Genomic DNA, 19,638 nt, shown 5'->3' on the forward strand with positions numbered 1-19,638 from the left:
CGGACTCCCGCCGGGGGCCCGGGCGGGTCGGTGCCCTCACCCCCACCGCACGTCACGGCAACAGCTAGGAGATCTCTGGAAAGGTCGTTAAAGGTGAGAGCAAACCCTCCGGAAAGTTTTCTTCGCAAGGTTGCAATCCCCCTCCTTTCTATTTTTGAAAAAATTTGGCACTGGATGAAGGAGACTTGAGTACTATGTATGCCCAGTGACACATGGCACACTGTGCGTGTTAAGAATCATTGAAGGACAGGAGAAACAAAACAAAACAAAACAAATTCAACATTTTAATTCTGATATAAATTATGTAAATAGTTTCCAGAAAGTATCTAAAATATTCCACTGTACAACATATAAAAATGGTATCTGAAGAAGCTAGAGACCAGAGAGAAATTGTGAATAAGGCACAAAGTTTATTTACACTCGTAATTGCATCCTAAACTGTTTTATAATTCTTATTTACAACCCACAGAGTTTCTGTATTCTGAATTATTCCTTCACATTTTCTGATATTTGGCATAATGTTCAAACACATTTCATACACACTGACCTCTCCCAACACCACTCACAAGACTAAATAAATACTAGATTAAAAGATTAAGAGATTATTTGAAGGTTTGATCTTCTATTTACTTCAACATGACAGAAATCAGTTCTCTGTGCTGAAATACTACAAGAGTGAAGAATTAACAAACTAATTCACCTGAAAAGTCTATTATCTCTGTTCAAGTACCACTGAATAAAACGAATATGAATCTGTCGAGTAACAATCTCATAGGCAGGCTGCTTTCTATGTCTCATCACTCTCATAGTCTTCTATTATCATGTCTTCCTCTTCCATGTCTCTCTGGGCTGAAAAGGGCTGAGGCTGGCTGGCAGGCAGTTCACTCCCACTATCCTGACTCAAAGGAAGAGACCAGGTTTCAGGTTCAGCTGTTTGAGTGCGTTCACCCAGTGCTTCCTCTGCAGGTTGCCCTCCACTAAGCTGGGCTTCATCTCCACTGTCCAGGTCTGTCATTCCATGCTCCCTGTCAGTCAGGGCTTCCATTTTCAATCTGCCAGATTCATAACACAGGCATTAATAATAATCAAAGGAGGGAATTCCTTTAAATTACACCGTGAGTGTGGTGATTATGAAGCCCTCTCCTGTAGTCTCTCATTTACCTTCCTTGTGCTGTTTAGCCAGGTGGACCGGTTTATTTAACAATATAAACAAAACTAAAGAGTAAATGACAAACTGAATAAATCATTACAACTTATAACACAACCAAGTTAATTAATATCTTTGGTAAAGAGTTCTTACAAAAAGAAAGAATTAAATGGAATAGGAAAACAGACATAAAACATGTACAGATAGCTTACAGAAGAATGGTTACTAAATAAATTGCTCAACTTAATTTGTAATTTTATTTTATTTTATTTTATTTTATTTATTTATTTTTAAACAATTTCATGTTTCTTTTTTACTACTTTTTTTTAATTTGTAATTTTAAAATGGAAATTAAAATAATATTGTCATCTTTCAAACTGGTAAAGACCTTTTAAAATAATAAAACCCAGTGGTGGTACGAGGAGAAAAGAACATGCTGAAACACTGTTAAGTGGGCATAAGATTGGCAAAATATTCTTGGAAGCAATCTGGCAATATAGAGCAAAGGTGTATATCCATTGATCCAGCAATTTGATTTCTAGGAATTCATCCTACATAAATAGTATTTGATATGCATGATGATTTAGCTTCAAGGAAGGCTGTGACAACAAAAGCTGGAAACAAGCTAAATGTACAAAACCAAGGTGTAGGAGGACTTCCCTTGTGGTCCAGTGGTTAAGAATCAGCCTTCCAATACAGGGGATGCAGGTTTGAACCCTGGTCGGGGAACTAAGATCCCACATGCCACGGGGCAACTAAGCCTGTGCGCCACAACTAGAGAGAAGCCCACGTGCCACAACTAGAGAGAAGCCCTCGCGCTGTAACGAAAGATCCTATGTGCCAAAACTAAGACCCAACACAGCCAAAAATAATAAACAAAACAAGGTGTAGGTTCAATTATAGGAAATTATGCAGCTATTAAATAGCAATATTAAATGTTAAGTTTAAGTATTAATATTCAATATTATCAATATAAATCAAAGATAATGTTAAAATGGTCACTATAAATGAAAGACAACAGTACTAGTCATTGTAATAAGTAGCACTGACAAATCCTGCCTTCCAATTCAGATCAAGTACCTGACCCAGTAATAAAACACTGACTCCCATTCTTTTAATTACATCTTAGGAGGAAAAAGACAATAGAAGACAATATTCTTCCCTTGATTTTGATGTCATAATCTTGTGGGGAAAGGAGCCAGTGAAAACAGCTGGTCCTTCTTTGATTCAGAGGGAAGTGAGGAGAAAAGGGAAGTTTATAAAAGGTTTGAGCCCTGATCACATCCCAGTGGGATGATGCTGTAAGATCCATCCATCACTGTATTTCTGTAAAAGGAAAGATGGGCTCCCAATAGCTAAGTCATTATAAGGAAGAAACCATTAACACTACAAAGGCCTTTACTGAATCTTTGAAGGCAGAGGAAAAAAAAGCCCAGATAAGCAAGTTTTCCATTTGGGACCAGGAATAGGAGAACTAGTAGAAGGGGTAATAGATGCCATTTCTATCATTTACTTTTATCCTTGCAACCAGGAAGCAAGCACTTTTTAACCTTTTTTAGAATACATGAGTGCATAATTTGACCTTACAAATAAGCCACGTAGAAATGAACTACAAGTACTGTGTTAATCACTGATATTAGGCCAGAAGCCATTTTGCAATGGAATGAACAGTATAGATGTAGATTTCTCTCTCTCTCTATTTTTTTTACTTGTCTGAATTTTCTGTGATAAATAAAAGACAGTGCTCCTTTGAGGTAGTTCCTGATTATTGCAGTCTCCAAATATAGGCTAAAAACACCTCTTGGCATGATAGCTGAAAAGGGGTTTTCAGCTATGCAAAATTCATTGAACTCAAGGATTTTAAAGATTCCTCTGCTTCTGTGATTCAATGATTCTATTTAGCCTAATATTCCATTCTGAGATGGTGAAAATAGCTGTTACATGTAATATATATAATAGATGGGTCTACAATGCAATCACATGGTCTCTGATCACTAGCACAACATGTATTTCTTGGCCTTTACAGATAACATCTACTGACTGTCTAATGAATAAATACATAAGGTATTTGGTGGTTATTTCAGTAACAGCTCTTTGAAAATTAAAATGATCAGCTTACCTTCCAAAGTGTCGCGTCAGAGGAAGTCTTCCAATATCCTGGATAAAAGAAATCTGAGCTAAAAGAGATTTTTAAAAAGCTTTAAATAGACATTTCTCCAAAGAAGAATGGCCAAAAAGCACATGAAAAGATGCTTAAAGTCACAAATCGTTAGGAAAATGCAAACCAAAACCATGAGATACTATTTCACACCCCTTAGGATGGCTATTATCAAAACACCCCATAAAACAACAAGGTTTGACAAGGACGTGGAGAAAGCTGTAGAAATACAAAATGGTGTAGCTGCTGTGGAAAATGGTAAGGTAGTTCCTCAAAATATTGAAAACAGAATTACTATATGATCAATTCCACTTCTGGGTATACACCCAAAAGAATTGAAAGCAAGATCTCGAAGAAACATCTGTATATCCATATTTATAACAACATTATTCATAACAGTCAAAACGTGTAAGCATATATATATATATATATGTATAGCTGATTCACTTTGTTATACAGCAGAAACTAACACACCATTGTAAAGCAATTACAGTCCAATAATGGTGTTAAAAAAAAAAGTGGAAGAAACTTGTGTCCAAAAACAGATGGATAAACAAAATGTGGTAAATATATACAATGTAATATTATCCAGCCTTAAAAAGGAATGAAATTCTGACACATGCTATAACATGGATAAACCCTGATGACATGCTAAATGAAATAAGCCAGTCACAAAAAGACAAATATTGTATGGTTGCACTTAAGTGGGTACCCAGGGTGGTCAAATTCATAGACAGAAAGTAGGTAGTGTTGGATTTCCCTGGTGGCACAGTGGTTAAGAATCCATCTGGCAATGCAGAGGACACAGGTTCGAGCCCTGGTCTGGGAAGATCCCACATGCCATGGAGCAACTAAGCCCGTGTGCCACAACTACTGAGCCTGTGCTCTAGAGCCCGCGAGCCACAACTACTGAGCCCACGTGCCACAACTACTGAAGTCCATGTGCCTAGAGCCTGTGCTCCACAACAAGAGAAGCCACCACAATGAGAAGCCCACATATCACAACAAAGAGTAGCCCCTGCTCGCTGCAACTAGAGAAATCCTGTGTGCAGCAACGAAGACCAAACACAGTCAAAGATAAATAAATGAAATAAATACATTTAAAAAATAAAATAAAATAAAAAGAAGTAAAGGGAGCTATAATGACAATGACTCATCAAATAGGGAATATCAGTAAAGAGAAGGAAATTGCAAAAAAGAACCAAATGGAAATTCTGGACTTGAAAGTACAATAACCAAAACGAAAAGTCCACTGCAGGGGCTCAACAGTAGACTTGAACTGGGAGAAGAAATAATCAGTAACCTGGAACACAGACTGATAGAGATTATGCAATCAAAGAGAAAACAGAATGAAACGTGAGATACCTGTAAGCATTCTAACACACTAATGGAGGACTAGAAAGGAGGACAGAGAGAAATGAGCAGAAGAAACATAAAGAGAAAATGTCTGAAATGACATAGTAAAGTGAAAGAAATGGGATAAAAATTGATGAATAAAAAGAAAAGCCAAGGGCTTCCCTGGTGGCGCAGTGGTTGAGAGTCCGCCCATGTGCCACAACTACTGAGCCTGCGCTCTAGAGCCCGCGTGCCACAACTACTGAAGCCCGCGCGCCTAAAGCCCGTGTTCCACAACAAGAGAAGCCACTGCAATGAGAAGCCCGCACACCGCAAGAGTAGCCACTGCTCACCACAACTAGAGAAAGCCTGCGTGCAGCGAAGACCCAACACAGCCAAAAATAAATTAAAAAAAAAAAAAGTCAGACCACAAGACAAAAAAAAAAAGCCAAAACATCCTATTTTTGACTAAATTTTATAACCCTTCTAAAGTTTGCAAATCAAACACTACCTTACCTTTTTAAAAATCCACTGCACAATACAACTAGGATTTTTATTTTTATTTTTTTTATTTTTGCAGTACGCGGGCCTCTCACTGTTGTGGCCTCTCCCGTTGCGGAGCACAGGCTCCAGACGTGCAGGCTCAGCGGCCATGGCTCACGGGCCCAGCCGCTCCGCGGCATGTGGGATCTTTCCGGACCGGGGCACGAACCCGTGTCCCCTGCATCGGCAGGCGGACTCTCAACCACTGCGCCACCAGGGAAGCCCACAACTAGGATTTTTAAATAACAGCTTTTTGATATGGAAAACTTAAAGAGTTGTGATCCTGGAATCTGAACTTTCTAGTGGATATAATGATTCTCTAGATGATTCCAACGTGAGTAATCCAAACCAATACTTCTCAAACTCCTCAAACACCTCCCGCATAAGAATCACCTGGAGGGCTTCCCTGGTGGCACAGTGGTTGAGAGTCCGCCTGCCGATGCGGGGGACACGGGTTCGTGCCCCGGTCTGGGAAGATCCCACATGCCGCAGAGCGGCTAGGTCCGTGAGCCATGGCCGCTGAGCCTGCGCATCTGGAGCCTGTGCTCCACAACAGGAGAGGCCACAACAGTGAGCGGCCCGCGTACCGCCAAAAAAGAAAAACCAATCACCTGGATAATCTTGCTAATTGATCTTGCAGATCAATTCAGTAGGTCTTGGTTGAGGCCTGAGATTCTGCATTTTTCTCAAGCTTCCAGGTGATGCTGATGATTCTGGTCCAAGGAGACTCTTACTAATCAAACTGATTCATTGTCGCACAGCTAGGAGTGGGACAAAGAATGTGAATGGCTGTGCCAATGTAAGTTGGTGGCAGTAGGGCTGGGACTGAAGGAGCAGCCTGCATTGTCAGGAGATAGGTTATAGACATAGGAATTAAGTAAACAAGTAAATATATTTAGCAAAGTGGGAGATGGGTCCATATCCACTAAAAGGAACCAGGACTCATTGAGATTTCTAAGTCCATGTAGGGAGAGTATGAAATAATCCGGGAACACTTTGTATCGGAAAGAAAGTACACTAAGAGTAAAGGCACAGAGTTACCTTAAAGCAGCTTGCACTGGCCAAATCTGGACAATTTAAGTCCAGAATAAATAATGATAGAAACAACAGCTGAAAAAGCTCTAGAGTCCATACAAATATAAACAAACAAACAAACAAGCAAATGGGGAAGAAGGCGAAGTAATACCTTACAGCAGAATTTATTAACACAAATACAAAAGGAATAATGCCATTAGAAAATCACTTGCCAACCATGACGGATTCAGGAAATAATTATCAAAAGATGCTATAACTAGTGGGTGAAATTTTAATGAGAAACAGGATATTTACATAGTCTCAAAGTGTCTCCCCACAAAACACTTAATAACTTTACATTGAAGAACCTGAGAGATGTTATCTTACCAAATAATAAAAGTTAACTTCACCAGCATGGTTTAAATAGACATCATATTCCCCTGATGTGATGCACTGAGAAGAACACAGCATCACTTCTGTGGTATTCCTGCACAAAATATATATCCTAAATCCACTCATAAGGAATCATCAGATAAACCCAAATTGAGGGGCAGTCCATGTTATAACAATCTGCTTCAGAAATGTAATGGATGAAGAAAGACCACAGTACTATTCTAAATCAAAGAGTAAAGAGATAGCAACTAAATAACTAAATGTATCATGTGATCTTGCATTGGATTTCTAGACAAGAGAGAACAAGTTTTTGTTGTTATTTTACAAAGGGCATTATTAGGACAATTGGCAAAATTTGAAAGGAGTCTATAAATTACAAATGGAGCCTAATAATTAAACTATAAATTAGCAGTAATATATCAATGTTAATTTCCTGATTTTGATGTATATACTGTGGTTATGTAGGAGAATGTCCTTGTTTTCAGGAAGTACATGTTGAAGTGTTTAAGAATAATGGGCATAATGTCTGCACTTTACTCACACATGGTTCAGAAAAAAATACATATATTTGTGTACATGTGTGTATAAAGAAAAAGAATAAAAGGCAAATATGGTAAAAAATGAAACACTGAGGAATCTTGGTGAAGGATATACAAGAACTTCTTTGTACCATTCTTCTAATTTCTAAGTTTGAAATTACTTCAAAATAAAGTTTAAAAACTAGTATAACCTGGGAGTTCCCTGGTGGTCCAGTGGTTAGGACTCCGTACTTTCACTGCTGCGGGCCCAGGTTCAATCCCTGGTCGGGGAACTAAGATCCCACAAGCCGTGCAGCACAGCCAAAGCGATAAATAAATAAAAACTAGTATAATCTAAAAATAATAGTCAAGGATAGGGAACTCTCTGGATTCTGACTCACAGATTAATCATTCCCATTGCTCAAAAGTCATCTCACTTCTGCCTGTAAATACAGAATATTTTAAATCTTTAGGTATCAATATTCTTAAAAGATGAGACTCTCATTGTATGAAGGCAGACATTTACTCTATAATCCTCTCTTCTGATAATTCATAAGGCAAACCCTATCTTTAAAATTTGAGAAGTTTTGGACTTTCCTGGTGGCGCAGTGGTTAAGAATCCACCTGCCAGTGCAGGGGACATGGGTTTGAGCCCTGGTCTGGGAAGATCCCACATGCCGCAGAGCAACTAAGCCCGTGAGCCACAACTACTGAGCCAGCGTGCCACAACTACTGAAGCCCGCGCACCTAGAGCACGTGCTCCGCAACAAGAGAAGCCACCACAATGAGAAGCCTGCCCACAGCAACGAAGAGTAGCCTCCGCTCGCCGCAACTAGAGAAAGCCCGCGTGCAGCAACGAAGACCCAACACAGCCAAAAATAATTTAAAAAAAAAAATTGAAAGTTTAAAGAAAACTTGAGAAGTTTGATGAGTTATGTAGTAGATTAGTAATATTTTCAATATTACACAAATTCTCTGTTCTACCTTAAAGATCAGCACCACAGACATGTGACCTAGGACTGTTAATGAAATGTGGCCCTTAAGACACACATTAAAAAAGAGAAACAACTGATGGAAAAATTGGTAAAGTTCAAAAAAGGCAAACCTCAGTAGACATAAACCAGGCAAGTGTGTATTGCCAAAGACATACTAATTTTTTTTAGCATTATTTATAATTTCAAAACTTGGAAAGACAATGTAAATATACTATTAATAGATACTGCTTGTAATATTGAAATCAACCAAAATACCTATCAATAAGGTTGAATAAAATTATAAATTTTGAAAAAATATGAGTTAGATTTGAATATACTTTTGCATTGCTGCTGTTATAGACTAAATGCTTCTGTCACCCCAAATTCATATTTTGAAATCCTAACCCCTGAAGTGATGTTATTAGGAGATGGAGCCTTGGGAGGTGCTTAGGTCATGAGGGTAGAGCCCTCATGAATGGGATTAGCACCTTTATATAAGAGAACCCAGAGAGAGCTCTCTTACTCTGCTCTTTACCATGTGAGAATACAATGAGAAGATGGCCATCAGCAAACTAGGAAGCAGGCCCTCACCAGACACTGGATCTGCTGGCACCTTGATTTTGGATTTCCCAGCCTCTAGAGCTCCTTTGCCCTAATTATAAGATATGGAGCACTATGCATGATAAGTAACAAAAAAAATTAAAGTTTACATCTAACATTTGTATACACACAGGAAAAAGTCTAGAAGAATTTACACCAATCTGTCAAAAGGAATTACGCGTGGTTATAGGGGACTTTCAATTTTTCCTTTAGGTACTTCTTTATTATTTAATTTCTTTCTTTTTTAATCAAAAAGCATGTATCAATTCTGATTTAAAAAATAAAGGGGAAAAAAACTTACTGTCACTGGTACATAGGAATAAGTTGATCCACAAAAACATAATGTTATAAAACACTACTTCTTGGGGATAAGGAAAACCCATATTATTACCTTGATTTCTCATTGGAATGGTTAGCAAAGCGAGGTATGGCAACAGCTGAGTTTGGAGGCATAAAGCTGGTAAGCAGAAGTCAGAAAAAAGTGCTTTTGCTGCCAGGCAATTTTCCCGATACTGCAGAGAAGGAAAAAAATGGTGAAATGAAAAATAAGAATTTAAATATGGATATTTATCCCTAGACTAATTTTATTATATCACAAAGTATGTGGGTTTATATGCTACAAATATACTCTAAGAGTTTATCTCATCAGTCCCTTTTTTTTTTTTTGCCCACGCTGGGCAGCTTGATTAGTCCTTTATAACTGTCCTAGCATTATCTAACAAAGCATTTTATCTACACAACTATTTCACACTTGATATAACAGCAGTAAGAACAAGACTTAAGGTAGAAGAAAAACAAACTTAAAAATTAAAGGACTTCTGTTTATGAGCCTACACATATCACAAATTATGTGAGGATATTGTTTCTCAATGAAAGAAGGTATTTTCTTCAGGTAAGAGAAGGCACTATGCTACAGTGATGATAAGAGAAGTATGATCTCTGCCTTTCGGGTGCTCACAGTCTTAGATCATTTATATGTAACAAATGCAAAATTAATATACATGCTATAAAGCGCAAAGCAAGTCAATAAGGGACATAAATTGCTTAAAAGTAATGAAATTCTCCAAGAAATCCACTGAAAATTTTCTTAGGTAATGAATGATAGGTTCATATGTAGCCATATGAATTTAAAACTGGAAGACATCTTAGAGATGACCTAGTCCGGGGGTCACAAATTCAGATGCTATAGGAGTCAGGCAGTTAATAGAAATCAGTGCAGTGGAACAGCTGGGGGAGGTGGTACTGACCACTCCCATCACCAAGGGGCAGATTATACTTGGCTTGAGCAGACTGCTGCCATGTAAAATATGGACCAGTGTTGCCTTACTTCCAATTTTTTTTTCAGGAGATTGCAGAAATTCTGAAGCCAGAAATCCTTATCTGAGTTTTAACTATTATACTAGTTTTCAAAGATTGGCAATTCATTTAAAAAAATCTGTGTGGGGGTTGTATTCAACTTGTGAGCCACCTGTTTTTGACCTCTAAATAACTCAATCCTCCATATTTATACCTGGAGAAAATAATGACATATTAAGTGAAATAACTTGTGCAGATGGTTAGAGGTAAAGCCAGGATTTATTTTCAACTGAAACGAAAATATAATTACAACTATGGGCATACCTCAGGGATATTGTGGGTTCAGTTCCAGACCACTGCAATAAAGTGTGTATCACAATAAAGCAAGTCACACAAATTTTGTGGTTTCCAGTGCATATAAAAGTTATGCTTGGGAGTTCCCTGGTGGTCCAGTGGTTAAGACTGCGCTCACACTGCAGGGGGGCACGGGTTCAATCCCTGGTCAGGGAACTAAGATCCTGCATGCCATTTGGCATGGCCAAAAAAAAAAAAGTTATGCTCATACTAGACTATAGTCTCCTAAGTGTGCAATAGCATTATGTCTAAAAAAACAATGTACATACTTTAATTAAAAAATACTTCATTGCTAAAAAATGCTAACCATCACCTGAGCCGTCATACAGTCATACTCTTTTTGCTGGTAGAGGGTTTGAAATACTGCTAGAATTATCAAAATGTGACACAGAGACACAAGGTGAGCAAATGCCGTTGGAAAAACAGTGCTAATAGACTTGCTTGATGCAGGATTAACACAAACCTTCAATTTGTAAAAAACGCATTATCTGTGAAACGCTTTAATAAAGTAAAGTACTATAAAACGAGGTAGGCCTGTATACTTTGATTCCGATAAAATAGGTATATGCTTTCAATTTTTGAGCGCTTTTTCCTTAAAAAAATGACTAAGCATTTAAGAAGACTGTCCTTTTTATGGACAGTTTTCATAACTCTAAGAAAACTGTGGGCCTTAGCAACTATTTCTCATTAAGAATGAAAGATCATTTTTCTTTTTCAATTAAAAGAAAAAACCAACTTTACTGAGATATAATTCACATACCATAAAGAGTTCACTCTTTGAAAATGTACAATTCTTTTTTTTACCTTTTTATTTATTAGAAACCATTGGGGTTTATGCAAGGGTCGAAAACTTGATCCTCCTCCTTGGCAATGAGCAAATCCTCGGGCTTTGTTGGAATGTATCACACCTCTCGTAGCTATAGATGTACAATATTCCCTGAGTAAAGAGCGCGTCTAGAAAAGGAGACAAGATGTGAAATAAAGAAAATAAGAGATTTATAAAACAGTACTTATTGGTACTACTGACCCCCAAAAAAGGCTAAGCATATTTAGTTACTGTATGTTGTTTTTCAACCTCACCACAACCCTAAAAATAATAGTGCTACAAAATTTTGAAGAAAATTCAACTGTGACATAATAATCAAATGCTATGAGTAAATATTAACTGGATGTTGGATGGAGGTGGTGGAAATAACTTTAAATACATTTTTGAGATAACTGGGGAAACAAGAATAAGGACAGTATATTACTGAATTTATGTTTATTTTCTTAGGTATGATAATGCTATTGTGGTTGTAATAGAGCAATGTCCTTATGCATGCTTAAGTGTTAAATGTTGTGATGCTACAATTACTTTCCAATTATTTAGCCAAAACAAGTGTGTCAATACAGATTAAGCAAATGTGGAAAAATGTGAAAAACTGGTGAACTAAAGTTAAAGGTATTCAGGTATTCATTGTGTATTCTTTCTATTTGTCAACAGGTTGGAAAATTTCAAAATAAAAAAGGAGCAATACAAAAAACTTAAGCAAATGCAACCACTGAATAATGAAACTCTAAATATATAACAGAAACTGTATCATAACTGTTTAAATGATGGAAAAATGGCTAGTGTGACCAGGGAACTGAATTTTTTTTTTTAATTTTTATTTTGGCTGTACTGGGTTTTAGCTGCGGCATGTGGGATCTTTAGTTACAGCATGCGGGCTTCTTAGTTGCAGCATGCATGTGGGCTTCTTAGTTGCGGCATGCCCGTGGGATCTAGTTCCCCGACCAGGGATCGAACCTGGGGCCTCCTGTATTGGGAGCACAGAGTCTTACCCACTGGACCACCAGGGAAATCCCTGAATTTTTAATTTAATTTAAATAGCTACAAGTGTCTAGTAACTACTATACCAGTCAGAGCAGAGTTAAACTGTTAAGAAAAAATACAAACTTTATAGTGAATAATTTCAAATGTGCAAATAAATAAATTTTAAAACCATCAGAAAGTATAGCAAGAAGCACAGGGGACTTCCCTGGAGGTTCAGTGATTAAGATTCCACGCTTCCACTGGAAGGAGTATGGGTTTGATCCCTGGTTAGGGAACTAAGAGCGCATGCCACGCAGCGTGGCCAAAAAAAAAAAAAAAAAAACAAGAAAAGATAAGAGTCACAGTTCCTTTCCTTCTGTCTACTTTTCAATGCTTGTCAAGTTTTCCGACTATGTATTAGTTTTATAATCAGAAAATAACTTTAGAAAAAATTAGTGTATATCATAGAAAAATCAGATTCACTGCTGAAGTTTCACTGGGTTGGGTGAATTAATTTTGTCATAGTTATTAAGAAGTTACTTAAAATAATGTCAAATCGGGCTTCCCTGGTGGCGCAGTGGTTGAGAGTCCGCCTGCCGATGCAGGGGACACGGGTTCATGCCCTGGTCCGGGAAGATCCCACATGCCGCGGAGTGGCTGGGCCTGTGAGCCATGGCTGCTGAGCCTGTGCGTCTGGAGCCTGTACTCCGCAATGGGAGAGGCCACAACAGTGAGAGGCCCGCGAACCGCCAAAAAAAAAAATGTCAAAGCAGTATGAATAAAAGTAAGCTTTCTTTCTCAATTCTGAGGAAATAGTCATAAACAAAAACATTTAAGTCAAATGGTCTTACATTCCAGTCACCACTGAGGATATCTGCAAAACTCAGAAATTCACTGGCTCTCACAAGATCATCCACTTCTGTGAAGAAATCTATGTAGTTCTGGTGAAGATATAAATTAAATAATTCTCCTGGCATGTGTGACATTTCTACTACTTCCTATAAAAAGAAGTATATATAATTTTGGTAAAAATTCAGTGGTCAAATTTATATGGACACATATTTAATACTAATAGTATACAGCCTGTAAATAGTACTGTGTTACCTCAGGTTGAACAAGCAATGTATCCCGCTCATACTCTGATAAATGAGAAGGCAATCGAGGTGAGCCTAATTCTGTTACAGATGCTCCTATTAAAAAAAATGTCCGGAGTTATTAAAAATAACACCACCTTTATATAATTATATAGCACCTCTCATTTGAAGATTTTTCAACAGTTGGTTTTAATGTTTAATCCCACTCATAATCCAAAAATACTCTATCTAAATATATTTTTCTGCTATGTCTTTCTTAGGCCCTGCCAAAGAGTATCTGACCTAGTCCTAGCTCTTTCTTGTAACTGAACCAAATATATGACATTTAAAAAAATGTATTTTATTTCAATTATAAGATAACAGATTTTTTTTAAATGTATAAAGTTTTCTTACGTTTACAATATAGTATTTTCCCCAAAGCTCTGAAGAGAAAAAGAGAAACATCTTTGCCACCAATAGCTTGGACCTCTTGATTTTCAAATATCCTATCAGGTTTTTGTCTTCCTTTTGATTTTGACAGCACAGCATCTGATTTTAATGAAGACATTCGTTTTTTCCTTGGCCATAAATTGTTCTTTCCTAAATAATATACACCCAAGAAACAATATTTAAAATAAAATTAAAATATGAAAATTAAAACTGAGAACATTTCAGATATAGTTACACTAGGTATTTTAATTTACATGTTTTTCTAATAAATAATTATGAAGTATACAGAGTCAGAGTCCTCTTTCAGTTACTAAACTATTAAAATGAACTAAAATGTCATCTAAAAGTACATCATGACACAGATTTCAAATTTTCACATACACAATGACATACTCTAACATAGTCATATCACCTTGGTTTTTCATGGTGTTAATGGCAAGGTACTATTCTTGGTACATGGTATATACTAACTAATTTAGTCCTCATAACAACCCTATCAGAGGAGAACTATTATTATACAGAGTAAAGAAATGAGACATAAAGAGGTTAAGTAACTGGCTAAAGGTCAGCAGCTAGTAAGTGATTTGAATCCAGACAGACTGGTTCTGCAATCCATGCTTAACAATGATGCTATATTACTTCCTTACTGATTTGGGCAGTCTCCAATTTATGAATATGCCCGTGTTCAAATTTCACTGGGAAATCTACTTTTTAAAACTCAGGGACTCCCTGGTGGTGCAGTGGTTAAGAATCTGCCTGCCAATGCAGGGGTTTGATCCCTGGTCCAGGAAGACCTCATATGCTGTGGAGGAACTGAGCCCGTGTGCCACAACTACTGAAGCCCGGGTGCCTAGAGCCCATGCTCCGCAACAAGAGGAGCCACCACAATCAGAAGCCTGCGCACCGCAACGAAGAGTAGTCCCTGCTCGCCGCAACTAGAGAAAGCCCGCGCACAGCAACAAAGACCCAAGGCAGCCAGAAATAAATAAATAAATAAATTTATAACAAAACAAAAACAACTCAGAATGCATGACTTCAGAAAACCAGCCTGGAGTATTAGAAAAACACAGGATCTAGGTTTGAATCCCACTATTGTCTATCTCATTAGGCTGGTCTGAGAATTAAATGAAAAAACATATAATTGCTAATACAGTTCCTGACCCACTATTATTTTCTTCCCTCTGAAATTTCTGAGCTCAGAGCAATAACATTATAAATGGTAGTTAGGATCCCAAACTGACCCATCCCTAATTCTAGTAGTGAACCTAAGCACAATTTACATTTATGTTTCTACAGCAAGAAGCAGAATTCTGGTTTCAGTTGTGTTAGGATGTCTATTTCTGTAGAGTTATTTTGAAAAACAAAGATGTAACTAAATGAACAGGTTACACTTGTGGGTAGAAACTAGGATTTCAGGTGGATTTTGAGAGCTCCAAAGAGCTTTTAATTTTTTAAGGTCAATTCCTCAATGGTAAGCATCAAGTAGGTCACTTGTTAAATGTTTTCTGATGAAGACTGTATGCAGTAAACTATGATCATTAAGAGCAAAAATTAACTCATTGCTATTAGTGGGGCTATCTCTTTACTATCACATGGCTAGGGACCCCTTTTATATATTAACAAGTGGAAATGCATTTGTTAAACATATCATATACGAACTATTATTAAATTCATTAACAGCTGGCCATTTGAGCACTGAATGTGTGTCAAGCACTGGAATAAACACTCTACAAGGATTACCTCACTCTTCACACATCTCGATCAGACAGGTTCTCATATAAAAGATGAAAAAATAAAGGCATGGAAAGATTAAGTAACTTGCAAGATTCAGTCATTGAAAAGTGGCAGAGCCAGGATTTTCTCTCAGGAAGTCTCATTCCAAATTAACTTTGAAAGGTAAAGTGGCAAACCACATAAATAAACCAGCTTTTGTCTCAGATATATAAATATATACGGTGACACATTCATAGTGGTGTGTGTATGCATGTGTACATACATAATCTTATTACACTGTCTCAATAAAAAAATCGTAAGTGGAGATAGGTATATACCAATTTTAAGTTAAAATGTTTAGTTTTATTTCATTTCATGAACAATTAAGAAAAAGTCACCTATATAATACCATAAGAGTGTATCTTTTCCAGTTACCTGTTGAAGAAGAAAACTGGAGGCTGTTTATTGCACTTCTGATATCACCAGAACATCCTTGACAGAGCAACTCTAGAGAAGTTTTATCGGGGACAACAATCTTTCCTCCATCCTAAAATGAAAAGATTAAAATTAAAAAAGGTATTTTCTAAGCAAAAAACAAACAAAACCACCTATTTTCTAAACTTAATGGAAGTATAATAATCTTTCCAATTTGAATGCTAAAAAGCCTACATGTTAAACAACAGTCTGCTTATGAAGGTACAAGTGTCAATAACATCACAGTTTAAGGTAAAATTTCAAGGTTATAAAATATCATTTTACTTTTTTACTTGGACTAGGTTATATTTTGAAGTTCTCTCTCTTTCACTATATACATACATATATACAAATATATATAGATAAACACATACACTCACACACATATGCATAAATACATGAATACGACATATCATCTATCACACCCTTGGTAGATCAAGTATAAGACAAGAAAAACTTATCCTCTCTTCCCCCTCAGAAACTCCTAATAGTTTACTGACAACATAACTTAAGCTGAATTCATGTGATTGTTCATAGATGATCCCATTTCAGCTCTTGACAGAAAAACAGTACTGTGCTATGATCTTCAATATATTTTTAACTTTATTAACCAAAGCTGTTTCAAAAGTTCTTTATGAAAGTTATCCTTTTGCTCTGCAGATCCCAACTTTGTAACATTTAACATTTTAGGAGGAGCCTTTCCAGACCACTTTTTGTGCACACATATCTGTAAGTAAATATAGTATCTGTAAGTATATATAGTATCTGTAAGTATATTCAGAGTTAATTTTTTAAATATAAGTGGTATCATATCATATGTATTATTCTATGAATTAATACCATTCTTTGTGATCTTTCTATGTTAGTACCTTTAAGTCTATATAATTAAAAAACAATGTTATGGGTAGATAGTAATTTAACTAGTATTTCCCCCAATGAAGGGACATTTACATTGTTTCCACTTTTTTTTTTTTTTTTTTTTTTTGCGATATGTGGGCCTCTCACTGTCGTGGCCTTTCTCGTTGTCGGACGCGCAAGCTCAGCGCCCATGGCTCACGGGCCCAGCCGCTCCACGGCATGTGGGATCTTCCCGTACCGGGGCACGAACCCGTATCCCCTGCATCGGCAGGCTGACTCTCAACCACTGCGCCACCAGGGAGGCCCTGTTTCCACTTTTGTACTATTCCAGACATATATATATACTATATATACAGCTGACCCTTGAATAATGTGGGGTTAGGGACACCAGCCCTCCTCACAGTCGAAAATCCAAGTGTAACTTATAGTTTGCCCTCTGTAGCCGTGGTTCTGCACCCTCGGATTCAACCAATCATGGATCAGTAGTACTGCAGTATTCACTACTGAAAGAAATGCACATATATGTGGCCCATGCAGTTCAAACCCATGTTGCTCAAGGGTCAACTGTATACCTTTGCCAACATGCATTTCTGTAGAAATGAACATTTCTGTAGAAGCAGAGGGCCCTTCAAAGTGTCTGTAACATTTACCAGTTTTATTTTTCCTAGCAATGGTAGGTGAGAGTGTTCATTTTTCCATATCTTTGGCAACCCTGTATATAAATCTTAAATTTTTTGTGCTCTGATATGTGAAAAATTACCTGGTTTAAATATGAATTTCTCTGATTACTATGTAGGGCTGAACACCTCTCATGTTTACTATCCATTTGTATTTCTTTGTGTACTGGCTTCTGTTCTTAGCCTTTTTTTCTTGTAGGCATATTTTTATGTATTCAGGTATTAGTGGGGCTTCCCTGGTGGCGCAATGGTTAAGAATCCGTCTGCCAGTGCAGGGGACACGGGTTCGAGCCCTGGTCTGGGAAGATCCCACATGCCGCGGAACAGCTAAGCCTGTGCGCCGCAGCTACTGAGCCTGAGTTCTAGAGCCTGCAAGCCACAACTACTGAAGCCTGTGCTCTAGAGCCTGTGCTCCGCAACAAGAGAAGCCACCACAATAAGTCCGTGCACCGCAATGAAGAGTAGCTCCCACTTGCCGCAAGCAGAGAAAGCCCACACACGGCAACGAAGACCCAACACAGCCAAAACTAAAATAAATAAAAAATAAAAATATATATTCAGGTATTAGTGCTTTTCTGTTAAAAAACTGCAAATATTTTCTTTCATTCTCATGCTTGTCTTTTATCTTTGTTTACCATGCCTTCGGTCATTTCCTAAGTTTTCCATTTTTTTTGAAGTAAATCCATGGCTTTCAGGTTTTGTTTCTTGCTTAGAAGACTTTCCCCCAACCCAAAGTCAGTATTTTTTCCTGATACTCTTCTAATTTTTGTATTTAAATCTTTAATCAAGGTTTAAATTATTTTTGTGCATAGTATGAACTAAAGAGGCAACCTTATGTTTTCCTATATGAATATCCAATTGTTCCAACACCAGTTGTTAACCATAATAGTCTACTCTCCTTCCCCAGTGATGTAAAATGCCACTTGCATTATATAAAAAATTCCCATTTACACATACTGATCTATTTCTGTGCTGTCTTCTCATTTTATTCTTCCATTTGTCTATTACTGTGCTAATACCACACTGCTGTACTTCCTAGAGTTTCATCATATTATGTTCCAATACCTAGACAGCAAGTCTCTCTTCATCACTCTTTTACAAAATTTTCTTGCTCATGCCTTCTCTTCCAGATTAACTTTATTTTTATTGAGAATACATTTACCTTAAAAATTGTTTTGAGAGGAGTACTTGTTTTTGAAAAATTCTAGATATGGATTACTTGCCAGTAAGGAAATATAATTTGAAATTATAATCCTTGGCAGCTGAAGAAAATACTATGGATGTTAATTACTGTGAACATGGCAAATATGGCTAAGATGTATGATCAGCAGTTCCTTCCACACTTTATATACCTAATGATATCAGAAAAGACTAAAGATCTTTCTTCCTATGAATAGAGAGAAACATTTAAACTTAAAGAAAAACACTTAAGATATTCAACACTCTTTCTTATTATAACTCATTCACTTAAGACATCAACACTCTTCCCTAATATAATTAACTAAGCTACAGAATACCAGAGATTAAACTCTCCTTTAAATCTTCTTATACTATCATTATCATCCTTGGAGACTCCAGACAGTATCATAACATTTGATTTTATATTTGATTTATATTTACATGTAAATATTGTGCTTGTTGCTGCTCCTTTTATGTAACATATCAATGATGATATCAAAAGTATACTAGTTCTAAAATTCTTGCAGGTCAACTATTTAAGGTAAAGCACATTAACCACATGACAAAGAAGTTATGGTATCTCCTTTTACTAACTTGCTAGAGTAAATGCCATTTGCAATTTAATGACAGTCTAAAAAGAAGTTGTGAGTAATGTGAAACAGTAGTACGATGCTATTTTTATTTCTTCAATGTTTAATAAATATTTAAATATAGTTTATAATTATCATGCTTATAGTAGAAAACATAATTTTTTTTTCAAAAAGACAATAAAAAAATCACAAGAAATCCTACCATCCAGAATAACACTCAACATTTTTATGTATTTCTTCTAGTATGTATAGGTTTATGTATATATGTGCATTGTGTTGTTATTGACAACTGTATGTTTTGTTTTAGCACAGTGAATTGGAGTCAGAACAAAACTTAAACTCATCTGATACTTAATAGTCATGGAATATTATTCGAGTTATTTCCCTCCAAAGTTCAGCTTCCTTACCTATAAAATGGGGATAATTCTGTATGGTTGTGGTGAGGGTTTAATAAGATCAGGTATGTAAAATTACTTTGCATAGGGCTTGACAGATATATC

At 36.8% G+C, this 19,638-nt stretch overlaps 1 protein-coding gene and 1 non-coding gene across 2 annotated transcripts in view; one reads left to right on the forward strand and one right to left on the reverse strand.

The window, feature by feature from the left end:
• Window positions 1-272: 272 nt before the first annotated feature.
• RAD17 (RAD17 checkpoint clamp loader component) overlaps window positions 273-19,638 on the reverse strand; it is a 30,399-nt gene continuing 11,033 nt past the window's right edge. Inside the window, exons 10-17 of the mRNA XM_007457075.1 lie at window positions 15,796-15,907; window positions 13,612-13,797; window positions 13,229-13,314; window positions 12,976-13,122; window positions 11,137-11,286; window positions 9,074-9,194; window positions 3,267-3,324; window positions 273-1,052 (exon numbers count right to left, since the gene is read on the reverse strand). Coding sequence (XP_007457137.1) covers window positions 788-1,052; window positions 3,267-3,324; window positions 9,074-9,194; window positions 11,137-11,286; window positions 12,976-13,122; window positions 13,229-13,314; window positions 13,612-13,797; window positions 15,796-15,907 — 1,125 coding nt within the window. The 3' untranslated portion in view covers window positions 273-787. The remainder of the gene's footprint in view (window positions 1,053-3,266; window positions 3,325-9,073; window positions 9,195-11,136; window positions 11,287-12,975; window positions 13,123-13,228; window positions 13,315-13,611; window positions 13,798-15,795; window positions 15,908-19,638) is intronic.
• TRNAE-UUC (transfer RNA glutamic acid (anticodon UUC)) lies at window positions 7,329-7,401 on the forward strand. Its single transcript has one exon. It is a non-coding gene; the product is annotated as a tRNA-Glu (tRNA).

The sequence above is a fragment of the Lipotes vexillifer genome, unplaced genomic scaffold (genome assembly GCF_000442215.2).
Source record: "Lipotes vexillifer unplaced genomic scaffold, Lipotes_vexillifer_v1.1 scaffold241, whole genome shotgun sequence".
Lineage (NCBI taxonomy): Eukaryota > Metazoa > Chordata > Mammalia > Artiodactyla > Lipotidae > Lipotes > Lipotes vexillifer.